The sequence below is a fragment of the Diabrotica undecimpunctata genome, chromosome 10, assembly GCF_040954645.1.
Source record: "Diabrotica undecimpunctata isolate CICGRU chromosome 10, icDiaUnde3, whole genome shotgun sequence".
Lineage (NCBI taxonomy): Eukaryota > Metazoa > Arthropoda > Insecta > Coleoptera > Chrysomelidae > Diabrotica > Diabrotica undecimpunctata.
The window spans coordinates 23,489,679-23,511,917 of NC_092812.1; the positions used below are offsets into that span (position 1 = coordinate 23,489,679).

Below are 22,239 nucleotides of genomic sequence, written 5' to 3' on the forward strand. Positions count from 1 at the left end.
GAGAACTCAGTAATTTTTATTTATCTGATCGCGGAAACTTATCCGAACATATATATATATATATATATATATATATATATATATATATATATATATATATATATATATATATATATATATATATATATATATATATATATATATGAAGTGAAATGTCGATAACAATTAAAGTAAACTGTATACCCAAGCTTAATCAAGACATTCAGAGCGATGCTGGGAATATTTATATTCCACTATGCATCAACAATTTACCCATATCAATTATTATCATTTTTGTACTTATTTCGTTGAGTAAGGACGATAACAAAATAAATATACGTAGACGGTTACGTTTGGATTTAATTTGAGTCTCTTACCATTCTCTAACAGGTGTTTCTGGGTCTACCCGTCATCAGAGAGACTTGCAAGAATATATATATATACACATATGTCCAAAAGTTTGGAATATTGGAATATTTCATTTTTTTATTGATTTTTATATATAAAATCTTCTGAATAGTTAAACATTATTTTGTTTTTATTCTCAACAATACTAAATAAATCTCAAAACCAGATAAACGATATGCAAAAAAATTATTTATTCTTTTGGAGTGAAATACATGTACAACTTACATTTAAAAATAAATTAGTATAGAAAAAAATAATTTTTAATAAAACTAATAATTAGTATTTCCTCCATTGGCCTGTATGCAGGCCTGTAGGCGATTTGTCATGCTGCCCATTAACTGGTCGAGCTGGGCTTGCGGAATTCTCTCCCATTCTTCACGAGCAGCATCTTTTAGTTCTCGAAGTGTAATAGGGGGATGGTTTCGCCTCTTGATGCGTGTTTTGAGAATGTCCCAAGCATGTTCAATAACGTTCATGTCGGGGGAATTTGAAGGACACTGTAATGTAGGTATTCCTTCTTCTTCCAGAAAATTTTGTACTGCTGCTGTTCGATGAGGAGGTGCGTTGACATGCATAAACACAAATTCATCACCTACTGCACCTCGGAATAAACGGACGACAGGACTTAAAACTTCCTCGATGTACACAGCACCAGTGACTCTTCTCTCCAGCACCAGCAGCGGCGTCCGTGTATCACTCATAACACCACCCCAAACCATAATACTGCCACCTTCAAATGGGACACGCGGTTGGGCTGTTTCTAGTCGGGCTTGTCGTCCTGGGGCCCTCCAAACCAGTGTTATTCGCGAATCAGATACCAAGCCAATTTTTGACTCATCAGAGAACATCACGTTATTCCATTTAGGACCATGATGCACCATTTCTCTAGCCCATTGCAACCTTACTATTTTGTGTTGGTAGGTTAGTTTAGGAACACGTAGGTGTCTTCTACGATACAAATTTACCGCATTTAGTCTGCGTGTTATTGTTTGCCGTGAAATATTCAGTCCTTTAAGCCTAGAAATTTCTCTGGATATACCAATTGTAGATTTCAGACGATTTCTACGAGCTATCAATGTTATTTGCCGGTCTTGTGCTGCTATTGTACATCGACTTCTACCACTTCTGGGTCGATCCTTGACGTAATTTGTATCTTGGAATTTTTTTTTAATTTTTGATACAGCACTCTGAGTAACATCAACAATATTCGCGATATAACTTTGACTAAAGCCCTGTTGTAACAAAGCAATTACTCTGGATCTGTCAAAATGAGATATCACGTTTCTAGTCATTTTTAAACGGCTCAATTCAAATTTAAACAAAGACTGAAATAATGTGTAAATACTCTAATCAGCTGAATGTGACCAAAATCATACAAAAACGATTCAAATTTTTTATCATTTTCACTTAAAAACGCTCTAGAATGAAAATCAACAACAATTTTAAAACCACCATAGGCGTAGATATATTACTTGTACGTATTCCAAACTTTTGGACATGTGTGTATATATATATATATATATATATATATATATATATATATATATATATATATATATACAGATTGAACGAATTTAAAACGGAACATACGAAATCAATGTATTTCGGCTCAACTCCGCTCTAGGTGGTTGGCCAACAAAAGGTTGTCAAATAATTATATTATAAAAATCCAATATTTCAGCGGGCTGCTGGATTCTGAATTCATTCAAGAACAAGTCAAAACTCCACCCAAATAGGTTGACTAGAATCACTGTGAAAACTAGACTACACAAGCAGTTATTATGCTGTCAAACCACTTATCGCTTCCTTATAGTCCAAGAGATAGAGCCGAAATTTTGAACTGATCAGTAATATGACATTTCTCTATTGGAATATATTCATTGTAACTGGGTTAAGACTTTGCCTTACAGGCGGACGCCTCTCGTGGTACAGGGGGTGGCTATACAGGGATGAAGTTGTAATTTTTTTCAGAAAAATTAACTATCGATAATATGGCTGAAAATTTGCCCAGAGTAAGATCTTGGTATAACTAGACGAAATCCCAAAGGGCGGACGCGAGAGTGGATACATAAGGGAAGGCGGACATGGGTGAAATTGCAATTTTTTGGGGAAAAATTAACGATAAGTAATATGTCCGCCATTTTCATAGCTCATTATTTAGCCCCTAAAAACTCTAAATCCAAAAGGGCGGACAGTTGGGTTGGTACAGAGAGCCATAAAACGGGGTCAAATGTACCACTTGCCTGCGCATTTTAGGTCTCGGTAACAATTTTCAAACTGATTTTATTATGATATTTTTATACCGATTGATTTGAAAATTTGTATGCTCACTTCTGTTACTATTCTGAAAAGCGTCAAGTAGAGTTTTCCTTTAAATTTTCGAAAAAAATTACGTAATTTTTTGAGGTAAAATCTAATTTATAGAATCCTTTCGATTTTCTGTAAGTTATACCATGATTTTATTCCAAAAATTTTGAAACGATTTTATATATATATATATATATATATATATATATATATATATATATATATATATATATATATATATATATCGGTTTCAAAACGTCTTGCGTCGTTGTCCGATGCCTAATTTCCACGAATTTCTATCATTCCATTGTTCTTGCTCTCGAATATCTAGAGCAGACAGAATTAGAAACGATGAAATAAGAAATCGGATGGGGGTAGATGGATCACTGGCAACAGACATAGAAAGGAAACAACTTATATGGTATGGCCATGTTCAAAGAATGCCAGAAACAAGACTACCAAAAATCGCCATGAAATGGATACCACCAAATCGTAAGAAACGAGGAAGAAAAAAAAGAACATGGAAGGAGGGAATAACAAAGGCAATGAGCTCCCGAGACTTGACCGAAGAACAATGAAACGATTTTTCCGATAAGAAAAAAAAATTTAGAAAAACTTTAAAAATTTCGTCATTTTTCTCACTCTCATTGATGGCATCACATTCGTCATCTTCGTCACTTTCACTTTCAGTAATATCTAAAATAGTGAAAATCTGACATCGTTTACTTTTCTGTTTGGAATTGTTCTCTTCAATCCTGTTCCATATAAGTGACATATGAAAGTTTCTAAGGTTTCAAATCGAAAGATTCTAAAAATTAGATTTTACCTCAAAAAACTACGAAAATTTTTATTTACGGTAATTTTTTTCGAAAATTTTAAGGAAAACTCTACTTGACGCTTTTCAGAATAGTAACAGAAGTGAGCATACAAATTTTCAAAATAATCGGTATAAAAATATCGTAATAAAATCAGTTTGAAAATTGTTACCGAGACCTAAAATGCGCAGGCAAGTGGTACATTTGACCCCGTTTTATGGCTCTCTGTACCAACCCAGCTGTCCGCCTCTTTGGATTTAGAGTTTTTAGGGGCTAAATAATGAGCCATGAAAATGGCGGACATATTACTTATCGTTAACTTTTCCCCAAAAAATTGCAATTTCATCCCTGTCCGCCACCCCTTATGTATCCACTCTCGCGTCCGCCCTTTGGGATTTCGTCTAGTTATACCAAGATCTTACTCTGGGCAAATTTTCAGCCATATTATCGATCGTTAATTTTTCCGAAAAAAATTACAACTTCATCTCTGTATAGCCACCCCCTGGACCACGAGGGGCGTCTGCCTGTAAGACAAAGTCTTAACCCAGTTACAATGAATATATTCCAATAGAGAAATGTCATATTACTGATCAGTTCAAAATTTCGGCTCTATCTCTCCGACTATTAGGCAAGCTCCTCTTTCCTTTAAAGGAGACAGATAGTTGAACGATATTTTATACAATGTCTATCACCGGGTATGGATTTAGTTTTGTCCAAGTTTTATATTGGTCCACTATTTCAAATGCAGTTCAAACAGACATATATTAAATTGTATGTTCCGTTTTAAATTCGTTCAATCTGTATATAATATATATATATATATATATATATATATATATATATATATATATATATATATATATATATATATACATCAAACCGGTCACACTTCGCCATTAAAGTGGTACCTATCTGACCTCCGCGCTTTTTCTCCACCCCTCCTCAATGTGTGACTTACGTGAGGAGGCTTATGATCTGAACGTTACTTTGGGTGCTCTGGGTAATGGAACACAAGCACACATATCGGCTTTTCTCCTAATTTACTTTACTGGCACTATAGAAGTTACTCTAACATGACTACGGGACTTGGGTCCATAAAAAAAGGTGTGTTTTTCGAACAGAGAATCATCAACCTAAGTTGATGTCTCTCAGTCTGAAATATGTGTGTATTCGGTTACTCAGCATCCGATTTGGCAAAATAAATAAACCGGAAGGCCTGGCCATAGAGCCCATGCTTTTCGCACATGACCTCGATGCTCAGTTTTCGCGACTAAGGTCTTTTTCAACCTGCCTTTCAAGGAGCCTATTCCCAAGTGGTTGTATAAAGGGCCTGTATTTGTTGACGAATTTGAATTTGCCTGACAAAAGAATTAATTATCCACTTAACTAATTATGGATAAAAATTTGACAGAAGGTAAGGTTTTTTTTTTTGTTAGATTTTGGTGTGCTTCATCCTTCCTCTGGCCAAAATCGTGTTAACCATGCTGGGAAGAGCAGGAATGATGCTCTTTTTTTTAGCGTACTCTCTTGCCAGAGTTGCTTACCCTCTCGCCAGAGTATATACAGTACTACAAAGATATTGACAGTTTATGTCAATTCTTACAAATACGAGAAGCAAAATTAAGAGAAAGAAAAATGAGGAGAACGCAAGAAAATTATAGACAACGAGAAAATCAAGACTATAGAGATAGAGGACAAAACTTTAGGAGAGAGTACACAAGAAGAGAATTTGTCCCGAGGAGGGAAAACAAAAGTAGAGACAACGGAAGAGTAAATCATGAACAAAGAAATCGGAAATGGAACGAAAACAGATATCGAGAGAACCAGAATAGAAACAACAATCGCACATATCAGGAAAACCGAAATAATAATAGAACGAATGAACCGGAAAATCGCGGAAACCGATACGGGTCCGAGAGACCAAGAGAAAATAGAAGAGCGGTCAACAACACACACATAGAGGAATATGAGGATGAGAGACAAAGCGACAGAAGTAGAAGCGAACAAGAACAGCAAGCGTCTTTTCACGAAGGCGCTCACTAAAGACAAAGAAACAAACAGGAATTTTTTGTCACCCGAAGGAATTTATTAAATTGGCAGAAAATAAGGACAAAATAAGTGGAGCAAATCTGAAATTTGTAGATGGTTTTATCAACGAGACACCGATTAAAATTATGATTGATACTGGATCGGAAATTACACTGATCAACAGAAAAGTAATAGAGGAAGTTAATTTAACGAATTTGATTTACAAAATTCCCAAGGTAAATTTAGTGGGCGCAAATAAACGGACTTTGGCAACGATAAATGAAGGAATACGAATAAAAGTACGATTGGATAAGAAATTTTATGCACTACAATGTGTTGTGATGCCAAACATGTTGCATGATATGATCGTAGGAGTGGATGAATTGGCAGAAAAAGAAAAAGGAAAATGAGAAACAAAAAAATGATTTAGACAAAGAACAAACGGTGGAAATAAATTTGGCAATGAAACAAGGACAGAGAAGAAAGAGGAGATTGGCAAAAGAAAGTGAAAAGTGGGTTTCCTCAAAAGAAGAGATGAGCCCAGAAGAAGAAAAAGAAGAAAGATTAACAAAAGAAGACGAAAAAGGTACAATTGAAACAGTGGTATTTGAAGAAGTATGCGAAATGGAGGAGGCAGAATACAAAATAAATATGTGTAAAGAAATTGAGGAAAAAGAAAGAAAATTGATATGTGGAGAAGAAAAGGAAAAGGAATTGCGTGTAATATTGAGAAAGTATGAAGATTTAATAAATGAAGAAAACAGAGTAGCCAAAGAGTATGAACATTCATTTGAGGTTAAAGACTTAGGAAACTTTCAATCGAAGACGTACCCGATCCCATATAAATATCGACAACAGGTGAAAGAAGAAATTAAAAAAATGTTGGAAGACTATTCTTTATTGTTTTTGCATAGAGAAAAATCCCTAAATAATTCAGTAATTTTTATCGTATGCAAAGGCGGGGATTTGTTATGTTTCTTTTTTCCCAACCAAAGAAAAATAAATAAAAATATCCATCGAAATAAAATTTCAAGAAATCATTATAAACAAAAATGTATATATTAATTTAAGATAAGATTTAGTGTAGATAAGAATAGAAATTTGTTTGGCAAACGACCGTTCTCCGTTGCAAACAAAAGTATCAAAAAACCTTTGTTTAGAATTAGAAGACATTTTACCTGAAGTTAATCTTTTCATTGTTTGTAGAGTCGAATATTAAATGACCATATTTTAATCTTTTGAAATATGTATAAATGATGTATTGAAAAAAAACCAATTTTAAAGTAAGCTATTTAGTTTTCTCTGAAACCGAAATTAGGCTTTTCCAAAATCATGGTAAACACAATTTAAGCTTTTTGATTGGACGGTCGTTTTTTAAATGGGAATTTGGTGAGTCGATAATGAGAAAGGAGAAGTTAGTCATATTTTGGTCATCGAAAGGAAACAGTCGTGTGTCTCAAGATAGGGTGTGGTTCGTGAGTTTGGATACCGGCGTAACGAAAAGAAGTGAATAGTTTGCAGAAGGAGATAACAAGTAGATTAAAAGAGGTCCTTGTATCTACCGTGGGCATTTTATAAAGTATATGTGAAAGTATTCTTACGGCATCAAGTTGACAAAAGGAGGTCCTGGTGTCATAAATAAGTAGCGGAGTTTGGAGAAGTGAATCAGGTGTTTTTTGTGTAGTCTGAAGGAGGTTTGCAGAGACGTAAAGAAGGAGCCGAGGTGCCAAAGAGGGGAGATCACATCTTTGAGGAGACTGGACTTTTCTGGGTATGTTCCAACATACAACTCAAGAAGAAAATAAACTGTAAGTGTTTGTACAATTGAATTTTATATCTGTGAAGGATCGTTTCGACATCATGGTCATTAGCATTCAAATTTAAGAACTGAGGTTTTGTCAGGCTAATCAAAAGTTTAAAGTTTTGTGGTTTCTTTTTTTAAGTAAAGAAAATTTTAAGTAAAATTGGTTTTTCACGTAATATAAATGTATGTAGCTTTATAATCTTATTATCATAATAATTTGATTTATTGATAAGATAACGACAGAAGTTAATAATTGTTTTATTCGTTCATATAAAATAAAGAAACGTAAATCTTTGTAATATAATATATTTGTATTCTTATCCTTTTCTTCTCCTCCCGATAAAAGACAACTAGAAAATCTTTTGAATCCATCGAACACAGGTAATATAAGGATTATTTTACTTTTGATAACAAATAAGTTATAATTCTTTTTTATTGGCTCAATAAACTAAGTTTGAACTCAAAATAAACAATCATAATAATATATATATATATATATATATATATATATATATATATATATATATATATATATATATATATATATTTTGGTTTACCTCAAAGCCTATCTGCTTAAAATTATTTATGTTTGACTACCAGGTGGCAATCTAGATTCTTCATGGGTCCTGTATTTCCCTGTATCCTGCGATTTGGTGTTTTGGCCGTCTATGTACCGTCCTCCCGTTTTCGTCGTAGTTATTCAACTCCCTTAGATTCCTATTTGAATGATTTCTTAGGCTGTTGAAGATTTCGTATGCCTTTTTGTCCATTGTACGCAGGATCCTTTTTTGTTTTTACTCCCCTTATACGTACCTCAAAGGTACGTATTTAGGTATACCCAAGGTATCTTTAATTATCTGATTTTGCATTATTTGGATTTTCTTCCTGTTGGTTTTGTAGGTATGGCTCCATGCTGGTGATTTATACTCCATTGTGGTTAATATTACACTATTTGCCATTCTGCCATTGTGGTTAATATTGCACTATTTGCCATTCTAATTTTAGTTTGGAATGTTAATTTTCTTCTTCTGTCTATTAGACCGTTTTCGCTTTCGCTTTGTAGACGGTTTGTTTAAAGTGTTCTGTGAATGTTAATTTCTTGTCTAGTATTACTCCAAGATATTTTGCTTTGTTTGTCCATTCTATAGGAGTGTTTGCTATCCTTATTTCTCTGTTATGTCTACTTTTTCCTTACTGGTACATAACCGCCTGTGTCCCCTCGGGGTATATTGCGATTTTCCACTTGACACACCATCTTTGTAGTCTGTTTAAGGCGTTTTGTAAATGATTGGTAACTATATTCGGATCTCTACTGCTGGCTGTTATGGAAGTATCATCAGCATACAGGAAATAACGATCTGGGTTCAGTCGGTGTATCAGCGGTATAGATGGGATACAGAAGGCGGCAACACTGCTCCCTGCAGTACACCCGCCTCCGGGGTTTCGACTTCGAACAGGGTAGATCCTATACGAACTCTGAACCTCCTGTTGGCCAGGTATGAGGCAAGAAGACATGTCATTGCTTCACTGTATCCAAATTCATGCATTTTATATATCAGATCTTCTCAGAAAACATTTTCTCGTTGAACCCTTTCATTATATGCTTGGTTAACCGTAGAACTTATAGTTCGTAAGAATGGTCTGCTCTAAACGTAAACTGCGCTTCTAGTATATTCCATTTGCATCCGATTGTTCTTTTAGTCTCGTTAGGATGACTCTTTCGGCTATCTTACTTATTGAAGACAGTAGGCTTATCGGCCTATAGTTCTGTAGAAAAGTTCCATTTTTCCCCGGTTTTTCTATCATTATGAGGTGAGCCTTTTTCCATCTGTTCGGGAAGTATCTCAAACGTAATATATGTTTATGATGTACACTATTGCTTTTGCCGGCATATTTTTGAGGGCTCTGTTGGTGATGTTGTCTGGTCCTGGTGCTTTCTTTGCGTTTGTTATTTTTATTAGTTGTATTATTTCTTCAGGGGAGGTGTGCATTAAGCCTTGTCCTACCTTTTTTTTCTTAGTTTCCTGGCTCCTCTATCTACTTCATCTGTGAAGTCTAGGTCTTCGTTGGAATAATGGTTGTTTCTGCATCCCATTTCCAGCGTATTTTTCATAACTTCCATTTTTTCGTCCTCTGATTTGTTAGGGTTCAAACTTTGGAAATGGGTGTCCCAGTTCTTGTGGTTTTATAGTTTTTTCTAAACTTTCCTATTTATTTCATTTGCAATCCTTTTGTCTTCTTGGTTTCTGGTCTTGTTGGCCTTTCTTCTTTGCCTATATATATACATATATATATATATATATATATATATATATATATATATATATATATATATATATATACATATATATATATATATATATACGTATATATATATATTATATATATATATATATATACATATACATATATATTTACGTCGTGTCTTTACTGTTATTAAAACAAGCATCCTAATTATTATTAATTGTATTACATTATTAATGCACATTAAGGAGATTAAAATTTTTGATATTTATTAGTTACAAAAAACTATTTAAAACACTGTTTTTTTATAAAAGTTTCTGTATTCTAAAATATACCTTATATACAGCATTAATAAAATAAATATTCGTAAAATATTCAAACAAAGATCGTAAGCCGCTCTGATATCCTGTATGAAGTACCAAAACTCAATTTTGATTGACGTTTCAGAAGGCTAAAGGAACAGTTGTTGATCCGATGATCCCATCAAAAAGGGCAATGGGCGCGGACGAGACCTGGTCGACTGTGATCGGTGTTGACATTCAAATTTTCTTCAGCTTTGAATACATTGAAAACACAATAAAAGTAGCAATTCTTAGTGAGTGACAAGGGTTTTATCCGTATCTAAGCTTTCGCTATTTGCAATTTGGTGACGACTTGGAAATAACGCGTCATATCACAGTTTTATAACTCTCTGAAATTGGTATCTTCTATACGCACGGATATTTTTATTTTCTGCAAGAGTTTTATGATCAATATCAGAATATTATAATCCAAGAGTGTATTTTACATATTTATATATTTTATATATATTTTATCTCTACACAATCTCATATAGAACATTTTTTTTGTAATTAGTAAATTTAGGGTAAAACACCCAGTAGTCAGCCTTTTAGTGAGAATCTTAATTTGTTTCAATTGTATATAAAAAAAAATAAAGGCGTTAAACAAAAACAAATATTTTTATCAGAAACTTTATTCATTAAATTATCGAAAGAGATTAAATAAATGTTATTATTATGTTATAATTATAAAAAAAACAACACTTAACAAAATATGGCACTTTTCACCTGTAGTCAGCCTTATTTCTCCGCAAGTCAGCCATGTCTACCCTGTAGTCAGCCACTTACTTATTCTTGCATGTTGGTCATAGAAACTTTTTATTATATACATTCTCATAAACGTTACCAGCAAATTCAGTACATTTTAAAAGATAACACGCAGGACAATTGTCACAACCAATATTCTTTAATTCGTTTATTTCTGTGTCACTAGTCAGATCCTCTTCACATGAGTCACACCTTATTCTGCTCACTGTGCATGTTGTACTAACTATTCTTCCTCTTTTTAATGTTTTTGGACTTCAATAGCTTTTCAGCTTTTCTTTTTTGTAATTCTTCTTTTTCATTTTGTCTTTCTTTCTCCTTCTTTTCCTTAGCTTCCAGTCTTTTAATTTTTTTAATCAATATATCGTTCTTTTTCTGCTTCTTAATTTCTTCCTTCTGCTTCTCAAACTGTCTCCACTCATCGGAGGAAACGGCTCTTATTCTATTAATGGACATCTTCTTTTTTATGGTCTTAGATGTACTAGGTACAGTTAAATACTTACCTAAAACAGGTGATAGATTTGTTGATTTGACAACAACATTGGACAAGATATTTATTTTGTTTTTGATATTTTTTGGACTGTCATTTAATTTGCTTTGCATATTTTGTGTGTTATTTTCTTGCAAAATATTATTTTCGGCGGGGTTTGGGTTCCTACACTCTTTATTTGTTATTTTTATATTCTCCGTAATATAGTTATGGTTTTCTAAAAGTCTTCCATTCGATTTTCATTATCATCCATAAAGCATCTTCAGGGGCATTTCGTCAGATGTTCTAGGGAGCGAAAGTACTTGGGCAAGATTTAATTAATAAAACTGTGCTCGATATCTGCCTTTAATTTTCAAAGTTAATTCTGTTTCTGTTTGCTCTTTTTGTTTGTTTGGTGGCAATTTGGTCTGCTGCACAAAGTCTTTTTCTATATCTATTCTTTTCTATACTTCTCCCAGAGTCCTTCACTGGAGTCTCCAACTTTCTTTTTGGTAAATTTACTGAAGGTACTGCATCTTTTTTAAGGATCCTCCATTGTCCAAAAAAAACAAGACAATGACAATGCAAGAAATTAGGATAGGTATTTTTTAACTTACCCAAACTTATAAGGGTATAAATTTCATTTAAAAAGTGACTGGAACAGATTTTTGTGTGTTTGCTGATACTTTTTTCAAACCTGATAGCGATCAACCATCGTTTTTGTAAAGCTTTATACAAGGGAAATTTATGAAACTTAATATTGTCAGTTTTATTTTAAACTGAATGGCATTGTGGCACACAAAAATTGCAAGGCATACTGTAAAGTTTTAGTAAAAGTGTCCAAACAATTAAAATGTCCTAAATAACTGACCCTGACGCCAGCGCGACCTACATGCATGTGATCTATTGTTCGATCTTCCAAACACTCATTGACCTTTCAAAAATCATTTTAGAAACAAAATTTCAAGCTTTATAAAAGAATCTCTTAAAGAATTTTTAAAAATGCACATCAAGTCCTCAGATTAACTCCAATGATCTAAAAATGTAAACCTTTTTGAGATTTTACCCTCTGAACAATTTTCGATAATTATATATATATATATATATATATATATATATATATATATATATATATATATATATATATATATATATATATATTAAATAAGTACGAAATTCAAATGACATTATAAAATTTTAAAGCACGCTGTCATTTAATGCTGTAATCTGGTCGCAAAATCAAACGTCACCCCTTTCATAAGGGATTCGGTAGCAGATTATACTAATACTTGTACTCGTGGCTCCGAATGTAAAATTAATTGAACGAAATGAACCCTTTCCGTTAATTTTGAGGAGCTATAAATCTTAAACCTTCATCTGTAGTGGTCGATAGATGGCATAGTCATACTGAAATCATACGTTACACCAGCTGTTACCGCTTGCGGCTGTTTTACGAACCCCAAGACATCGGTTCGACTTGCTTACTACTCCTTCAACACTTGCGAACACTATTACCGCAACTCTCACATTATTCTAAAATTGACCCTGTCGGTCGGTCTCTCTCAACTGCTTGACAAAAACAGAATTTCCAAGTTAAGTTGGGGTTGAAATCGAGATAAAGTTTGTCAATTACGAATTTGCTTAATTTGATGAGATTGTATTTTCTATAAAAATTATTAAAAATATAAATTATACTTACAACTTTTTATTAAGCAATTTACTTCTATATACATAAATATGTCATGTACATGTATAAAATAAAAACATAAAGGCTGACATTAATTTCTTGTATAAGTGTGCAAATTAAATTTCCCTGTACTACAGTTGAACATGAACTCCAAAAATTAACACACAATATTTATCAATTTAAAGTTACTCGACACCGCAGCCATACAATGCAGTTATTATTAAGCAATACTTATTATTGTATAGTAATTACTTTTGCATTGGTGCAACGAAACATAACACAACTGACTACTACTACTACTAAAATTAAATATCTTCCTGAGACCTGACCTGATCTTTTTTGTTTTTTTTTTTATCATATGATTTTTAATATAAAAACACATGTAAATTTTTCTAATTTTTTGTTGTTTTGCTAAATGTCAAAAAAAACATGTCCATTCAAAAGGACATCAGGATCGCATCAATACAAAATAAAATTGTTTAAAGCAATTGTTATTTCCCGTTAAACATAAAAATATGTCACATGATTCACAATAAACTTTTGTTTTACCCTTAGAACGTGGAAGCTTACATCTAACAAAGCTTTTAACTCTGATACCATTGCAGGAATGTGTTCTATCTTTCTCTTAGTAGACGTTCACAAGGTCAAATAAGTGAAAAATGGTTTTGACTGTCCATTTCTTACTTCTAGCTCCCATTCGATAATAACTGATCATCCTGTCAATTAAATCTATTCCCCCCATGGATTCATTGTGCCTTTTAACAATGTTTGGTCAAGGAACGTCAACATATCGGGAGTCCTTTTTTGACCATCGCTTACATTCATCTGAAGGTTCTATTTGCAACGCATTTGACGCTAACATAACTGATTTCATATCATACCATTGGTTAATTTTTTCATCAGATATTACATAAACCTTACAGAAAAATTACGACCTAATGAACTCATTACCTTATCCCATGTTACATAAACTGCTTTGGGTATTCTGAATCTCATTATTGTAGGTACCATCTACTCAAGTAAATGTAAAGTGGTGAAATATCTATCAATGAATACATATGTTCCTTCTCATAATTTTTTAGATAACTTAATAACTGCGGATGGACCAACATCTAACTTCTTAACATCATCATCATTCTGCAGAAATGTATTTTCTCTTGAGAAATATCCAAGTCTAATATTAACCTTTTGAGAGTGGCGCAGACAAAATTTTTTAATCCTTCTGGATTAGGTTTACCTCGAACAAATTGTTTCATGTTACACACGCCCGTAAAAGGTATCATTTGTTCTTCCACAGCAATCTCACTGTATCTTAGAAGTGTCAAGCAACCTCTTCGTATTCTTTCAAAGGTCCGATCTTAAATAATTTGTCAGCGTTTCTTTGATCTTGAGGCACATCAGCGTAATCACTATATTGTTTCCGATTTGAAAATATCTATCACGTGTCATGGCTTGTGCAATACTGTTGTCTTAGCCCAAAACATTCTAATTTGTGAATACTTTAGACAGGACATTAGAATAAATATTCAAAAAAAAATTTTCATCTCAGTTAGAGTAACGTTCAAAGGTTTCCTTTTTCTTGCCAAAATGTAATATTTGTACAATTACAAATATTCTCAAAATCTGAATCATCAAAATACATACCGACGTAGTTTTTAACTTTTCAATGTTGCCTCTAGTGGACTGTATCGATAATTCCAGTAAAATCTACATGCTGAGGGACAAAAACACCCATTTTGTGTAATGTATTTCGGTTCTCAAACCTTTTGTTTTCGTTGATTGAGTGACACGTTATCTAATTCATCTTCGGATGGTATTTATTTCTGTGTCTTGTTCATCATCTGTATATTGGGCCAAATCTGATTGCTGAGGTTGATACAATTTTTCATTTAAATCAAAGCCGTAATCAGAGTTTTTGGAATCTGAAACGTCTATATCTGAATTTTCCAGACATTCAAGAAGTCTCCCATGGTCAACTTCAGGTCTTCTGAAACAAAAACGTCTAATATAATATTTTATATAATTTACGGTATTATTTGGGAATTTAAGCTACAATTGTAGTTTTAAATTATTTCATTGACGATTTATGCATAATAATACATAATATTTTATGTATGCCCAAGGACATGACGTCCATAAAAATGGACATCCCTGTTTTAGATCAAAAACAAACTCAAAATGGTTTGCTAAGACAACTACGTCACATAAATATATTTATAATATCTTATGTTATTAGACTAAGTAACATTTAGGTTAATAATCTAATAAAATTAGCTTACCATCAATTGTTTTTCTACAACTGCCGGTCATGTCAGGTTCATTAGTATGTACACTATGATGGACCGTGGGACTAGGCGTTGTAAATTTTGTATTATATATTTATAAAATATATAATACGTAAATGTTCACTTAATTAGACATCTGGTTTTAGGATGATATAAACGTTTTATTAACGTTAATTAAATCACACTGTCAATGTTTTGGTATTGTGTTTGTTCTACATGTTAGAACATTCTTACATAATGTTCTTTTACATAATTTTTTATATACTTCTGTTCTTTATATATACAGTTTCTTGCAACTTGCAATTGGCCGCTTTCCATTTCTTTTTTTCAGCATATGCACCGTTCTGAGTAACATAATGCTCTGCTCGCTTCTGCCACAGCAGCACTTACATTCATCAATCTTGCAAAACAGTTAAAACATTGACAATCATTTGTTTTTCTTTACGGCTGAATCTCCCACATATGCGTCTCTTTCCAGGAGACTGACAAAGATCAATGTTGGAGCATGGAATAAAAAAATCTTGAAACAAGTTCTGGAAAGAACGATTTGTGAAAAATAATAATGAAATGTAATACATACTGAATAATGAAGAAACTGAAAAAGTTAACAGTTTAGTTAGGTTAACTGGATAATTGGCATCATAGCCACAACAACGCAACGATAAATAATGATAGAATCATTGAAAAATGCACAAATGAGGAGGTAAAATGCAAACAAGCTTAAGTCACAAATAAGTAATTTTTCAGGGAGGGCGAAAAACTTGTCGCTTTGCTCTGAAAAAGAATAATCAGTTCTAAAAAATGTTATGCAATAGTGGTTTCAAACATGAGATTAAAACACTTATTTCAGTTAGGGTAGCTAAAAAATAGTTTACAAAATTGATTTTGTTTTGGCAATAACACCTTTTGCACGAACTCAGTGGAAATAAGTTGTTTTGCATGTTAAATATTGTGGACATAAGATGATTTGCATGTAAAAACATTTTTTTCAAAAGTTTGAAAAACATCTTTGTCTTTTCTTTGGTTAACACATGATGAACTGGGAGTTCTTTCAGTCTCACTTGTCTAAGATTCTTTTTTCCTTTCTTCCTCAAAGATATAAAAGACTCTTTTTCTTCATACTTGTAGTTTGTCAAGCCTCTTACCAACACAATATTTTTGTCAGACTTTCCTTTTTTCGGAGGTGTTCAATTTCTTTTTGTGTCCGGTAGCATATTTCAATTCTCTTCATTTCACTAATTGATTGGACGTCCTTATAGTATTCACTTAGCTTCTTGATCTCAAGTAGTGGCCAATCTTCTCCTAGTGCTCTTACCTTGCCTATACCACTGTAGATGTCAGGGTATTCCTAATAAATTAAAATTATGGTTTTTTTCGCAACTGCTTTATTGCTATTCCAGAAACCGGGCAAAAGACTGTGTCCGCGTACAGCGAAATACCATAAAATCCTTTGGATTGATGTTTTGTGTGTTTCCACAAAATGAATCAGAGTTCTCACGACAATATTATTTTTATTTTGTGAAACACAACCATCGCTAAACAACCTTAGTACAGAACAGCACTAAAAATCAGCTTCTTTCAAATAGTTAAAGAGAGCCGATGATATTTCCACACTGCCTTTTCCTGTCTGCTTCTCTCTCCAAGTATAGAACATGGTTTTTAGTTTTTAGATCAGTAATCCAACGTTATAAAACTAAATTTGTTTCGCGTAATAAGTTTCTTGAAATTGACTTCTCGGTTGTGGCTGAATTTGTTGAAGACCAAATCAAAGCCTAACAGAATGAGAAACATCCATTTCCATGTACTCATAAAACGCCTTTGCTCTTGCTAATGAATCCGCTTTTCAACCATTAGCTGCGTCTTTTCAGCAGACTGTGCTGGTGCAATTTTAATTTGTTCTTTGAGAAGGCAGCATGTACTGCAAGTTTTGGAAGGACGACTTAAAACCTATGTTAATATTTTACTTAGTTTACTAATACTCACATACTCAGATATAATCTTTTGGACTCCTATCTTCTGTAATGTAATTCATTTCCTCTGAGCTTTCTTATGCACTCTTAACATTTTCCTTCTTCAGATAGTTCTTATTTTTGGTTAAGTCACCTCCGCTTTTACCTTCAACAATAAACACAAAAGGCACTGTTTTGGCTATGTTTTTATTGTAGTTTGTCCAATACTCATTACAGTGCAAAAAACTTTAAATATACAGTTTAAACACCAGAGACAGTTGGAAAAAAGTATTGTATTGAGTACTTTCGCTCAGGTCCAGGTGTTTTCTTTTTGTTTTTGTTTACCGACCTAGTCTTTTGATTTGTGTTGTCGGAATCAGACTGGCAATTGCATTGTCTTGTCTTTTCGTGTCTAGAACCTTATAAAACTCTTCTTTGAAAGCTTTGATGTAAATAGGCCTTATTTTTACGCACGTTTGGAAATAATTTTTTTTGCCTAAATCAGATCAAATAAACCACTTTGGCTACAACAGAACAATGCATTGGCACATCTAAGTAAACTTTGATTTTTCTGTGACTTAATGCTGTTTGCATGTTACCTCCTCAGATAGTAAGAGGTATAATAGTCCATAAGAGCCTATACTGAACTAAAAACGTGATACGCGGTGTAGGTATGTAATAAACATTTGTTCGTTTTGACATTTCTTTATTCCTCTAGGATTAAGAAAACTCCGTCACTGAAGTGTGCAATTCTGGCTTAAAACCTTAAAGTTTGCTCATTTGCATTATATATTCTTCTGCCATAAATCTATGCTATTATACATTTCCAAAACGAGTATAGTAGTCAAATGGTTGGATCTAAGTCTAACCCTATATTCTATAAGCAGCGTGGTATATTATTAACAATGTATTGAAATACAGTAATATTAACGGAAGTTAGAAAAACATATAAAAAATAATGTAGTTAAAGATGTTCGTCTTGCAACAGGTTTTTCCAAGTCTAAAATATATTGTTCTAGTTTGTGCAACATATTTACATTATCTTTATTTTATAACAGTTTGTTACTCCTAATACCCCTTCGAATAAACCTCCATTCCTGCGAGTATTAACTATATTTATGTATAAATTTGCTTTCTGTTTTAAGCTTATAGTTTCATTTCTTCTACAGGATCTGAACAATGGCAGAATTTGCGACTTACATCTTCGAGATTTGCAGGTAAATACTTTCATGCGTTTAATTCTAATTATATTCATATTCACTTTTTCTTCTCTTTGGGACTGGTAATATATAATATACTTCTTCTCTGGTAATATTATTATTTTTGGGATTACATTATAGCTTGCACGAGAATAATATAAATACTAGTTTAAGATCTATCATGCCTTTGCACATGGTGTTTCCAAAGAAATCTGAAATATTTTTGTGGGGATTGGTCATTTAATTTTAATATTCAACTTTTCTATTAATATGTGTAATAAGTTTTGTTATTATTTAAAATCGAAATTAAAAATATACTATGGATCAAAAACTATTATAAATATTAAATTTGGCGTTTGATCCCTATAGGGGGTAAAATATTTACACACACATTTTACACACTCTTATCACGATTTGGCTATTTGACAAATAAATTTACTTAAAATTAATATGTTATCAGAACTCTCGCTACATTAATCCTTAAACATCCCTGCTTCGTAGCAAAAATTTATATTTTCCTGCTGATCGAATTTCTTAATAAAATTCGAGTTATTTTTCAATTTTCGTTATTAAATTTATTTCCCAACAGGTAGATGTGCTATCAACTCAAGTAAAAATGTCTTTGTCTATCAGAAATCATCCGAGAACTAAAAGGTATTAAAGAAACAAAAGGTGACTCGATTACCGTGGGCCAAAAATTAAATGACGATAAAAGATTGTCACCATGATTTGAAAGGGCTTTTGCCCTTGCCTGTGGAGGTATGCGCTAAGCCATGGACGTCCGTATTTAAGTTCAAAAAGGTCTGGTAACTCGTTCCATTGTTTAATTATATAAGCAGTCTATTAATTATTTAAGCTTAATTTTTTACACATAATAACTTGCTAAAGTCTTAATTTTACAATTTGATATAAGAAAGAAAAAATGAAGAAATGCTTTTTAGCCCTTAACTTGGCAACGTATGTTATAATATAATACACATAATATTTCAAATTTTTTATTTTACAATCAATAGTATTTGAAACCCAGTTCTTGGGACCATATAGTTGAGTATACACTACCGTAAGTAGCCGAGTGGAAATCAGCCCGAAAATTCTTAATTTCGCGCATTTAGTTCTGATGTTATGGATACAGTCTCGACAAAATGGCTGAGCACACGTGTTGTTCCAACCAGCAAGTGGTAAGTGTTTATATTAGTTTATTGTTTTTCATTGTACAGTGCTAATTTTTTGGTAACTTATTTTTGAAACATTATACTGTTTATATATAAACAAATTTTTGGTGTAATGTAAATATTTTTTCAGCAAATCGATTCAAAACTTTATGTATTGTATAGTATACACGGCCCGATATGGCTTATTTAGCATTAATTTTTTTCAGACAAGGAGAATTGATAGAATAATGGCTCTTTTGCCTCCAGTTGGTGCTGAAAGCGATACAGAGAGTAGTAGTGATGACGAACAAGAGGCAAAGAACATTATTATTTCGTAATTTTTTGAAAGAATACACAAAAGACACAGATGATATTGAAAAAAATATAACTTCTGAAGAAGATATAGAAGAAGCTGTAGAAATATGACCTGTTTCAGTCAGTAAAGGAAGACTAGCTGCAGCTACTCCCTCGGTAGTGTCACAATTTTCTCCAGTAGTCCAAAAGCAAGCAAGTTCTTTAATAAAACGGAAGGGGAAAAAAGACGAGTCTTCGTTCAACTGCACGACTGATGATTTTGAATATGAAGTAACAACAGAACAAAGTAATGATTTTACAAAACCCAAATGTTTCAAAATGTTTGTTCGTTATGGCGTATCAGGGATAGTGTATGATTTCTTTCCCTATGGAGGAAACGATACATTTAGAAACCATCATTTTACGGATGAGGAAAATAACATGGGATTTGGGGCAAAATGTGTTTTAGCACTATGTTCAACAATCCAAAATAAACCTTTATCGACGGTTTATTTCGATAATTATTTGACAATTTTAGAACTTATTATCTATCTTCGAAGTGAATGTAGAATAATTTCTTTGGGAACTGTTAGGAAAGACAGACTACGGGGATGCCCACTTGAAAGAAAATGAAAAAAGATGGGAGAGGTTCTTTTGACCAAAAAGTAGACAATGATAGTCGCATTGTCGTTGTAAAGTGGTACGATAACAAGTCCGTAACCTTATGTAGTTCATATGTAGCCTCCATTCCAATGATAACCATACAGAGATTCTCCAAAATGAATAACAGAAAAATTTACATTCCATGCCCACAGTTAATAAAACACTATAACAGTCATATAGGTGGTGTGGATTTGGCAGACATGTTGATTGCTCTATATAGAATACGCTTCAAAACACATAGATGATATATGGGCATTTTTCTCAAATTATAGATATATCCATTAATAATGCTTGGCTACAATATAAACGTGATGCAAGCATTCTACAGAACTAGAAGATTAAAAACAGTCATTCCTTTGAAACAATTTAGAATTAAACTTGCCAAAAGTCTACTGCAGGCTCACATAATAAAAAGAGGACGCCCCAGCAATGAGCACCTCCTACTACCTTCAAAAAAAAATAAAAACCCGGTAAAGTCTAGACCCCAAGATGATATCAGATTAGATCATCTGGATCATTTTCCAGTATACGGTGCAATGGGCAGGTGCAGAAATTGCAAGAAGGGACAAACTGCCATATTTTATAACAAGTGTAATATGAGACTATATGAACAAATTCCCTTCGTTGGCTCAGTGAAGATGTTCGTTCTGTTGTAATGGAAACACCAAATAATAGTAGCAGAGTTTATTGTTGAGACGTACACTATGGGTGTAGACCCGGGATTACTTTGAGTAGAGACTGATGAAGTTGATCGTTGAAGACTATATGTTCGTTGAGTGAATATTGATTGAATGCTTCTCTAGTCAAGAGATATTAGTTTTATATAAATTCTATTTGGGTCAATATTTTTCGCGTACCTAGCGTGATATGTGTATTTAATTTATGTAAATTGTTTAACTTTGTCAGTACTTTTGACTGATGTCCAAATTATTATTTATAATTGACCAAATGTGTATGTAACCTAATTAACTACGTGTGTGTATTTAATAACAAATAGATTCATTCGGTCTATTGGGTGATAAAATTATACTGTCCAATTTCGGATATGAATTATGAAGATTTGATATTGGACACTATATTTAGTGCAGAACGGATTTTGTTTTATGGATGTTCACATTAATAAATAAATATTTTTGATTAAATTTTGATAGTTTTTATTCATATTCCTTGTCCTTCATAATTTGGCAATGTATGATATGCTATACAGACCTATTTTTCGGTCTATTTGGCGATGTATACTCTGGTATACAATCCAAATTTTTGACATATAGACGTCATATATTTTTTTGTTGTTATAGAATATTTGTATGATGCTCAAACAGCAAACATACCATTTTTCAGATTTTTAGATTCAAAATTAACCTTTTGCCAAGTTAAGGGTTAAGAAGATTTTTTTATAGTCTATTTTTAGCCCCTTCTAAATGATCCGCAAGTCAAGATAGACTTAATACATGTAATAAACATAATTATACCATAAATTTGGAAACATATATTGTCTGATTCCACACATCATCGGATAACAACTATCCTATGGATTTTAAAGAGAACAAAACTCTAATACGAATCAAAATACTTCAAAAACCGACTCTTTAAAGTAGAGCGGTTGTTCCGTCCATCAAGAAACAAGCATGACACTGAAAGAAGAAGAATCTCACTAGGAATATTCATCACCATGATCTGGATTTTGTCTCATGTGGACATCCTTGGAAATGAACTCGCAGACATTTTTACAAAACAAGCTGCTTTTTCTAATATTAAGACTAAAAAGAATCAGAATTACAGTGGTTTTTTAAAGAAAGATCTTAAGATCTTGTAAAGATCACTGGGGCAAAGTCCCTTCTAAGCTTACGGTGG

The 22,239-nt window shown here is 32.8% G+C and overlaps 1 protein-coding gene across 2 annotated transcripts in view; it reads left to right on the forward strand.

The window, feature by feature from the left end:
- Window positions 1-22,239, forward strand: part of LOC140451858 (E3 ubiquitin-protein ligase Rnf220-like) — a 466,577-nt gene that overhangs the window by 305,770 nt on the left and 138,568 nt on the right. Inside the window, exon 5 of one of the 2 annotated variants that reach the window (XM_072545767.1) lies at window positions 18,248-18,295. The exons of the other annotated variant lie outside the window; for it this stretch is intronic. Coding sequence (XP_072401868.1) covers window positions 18,248-18,295 — 48 coding nt within the window. The remainder of the gene's footprint in view (window positions 1-18,247; window positions 18,296-22,239) is intronic. 2 annotated transcript variants of the gene reach the window in all.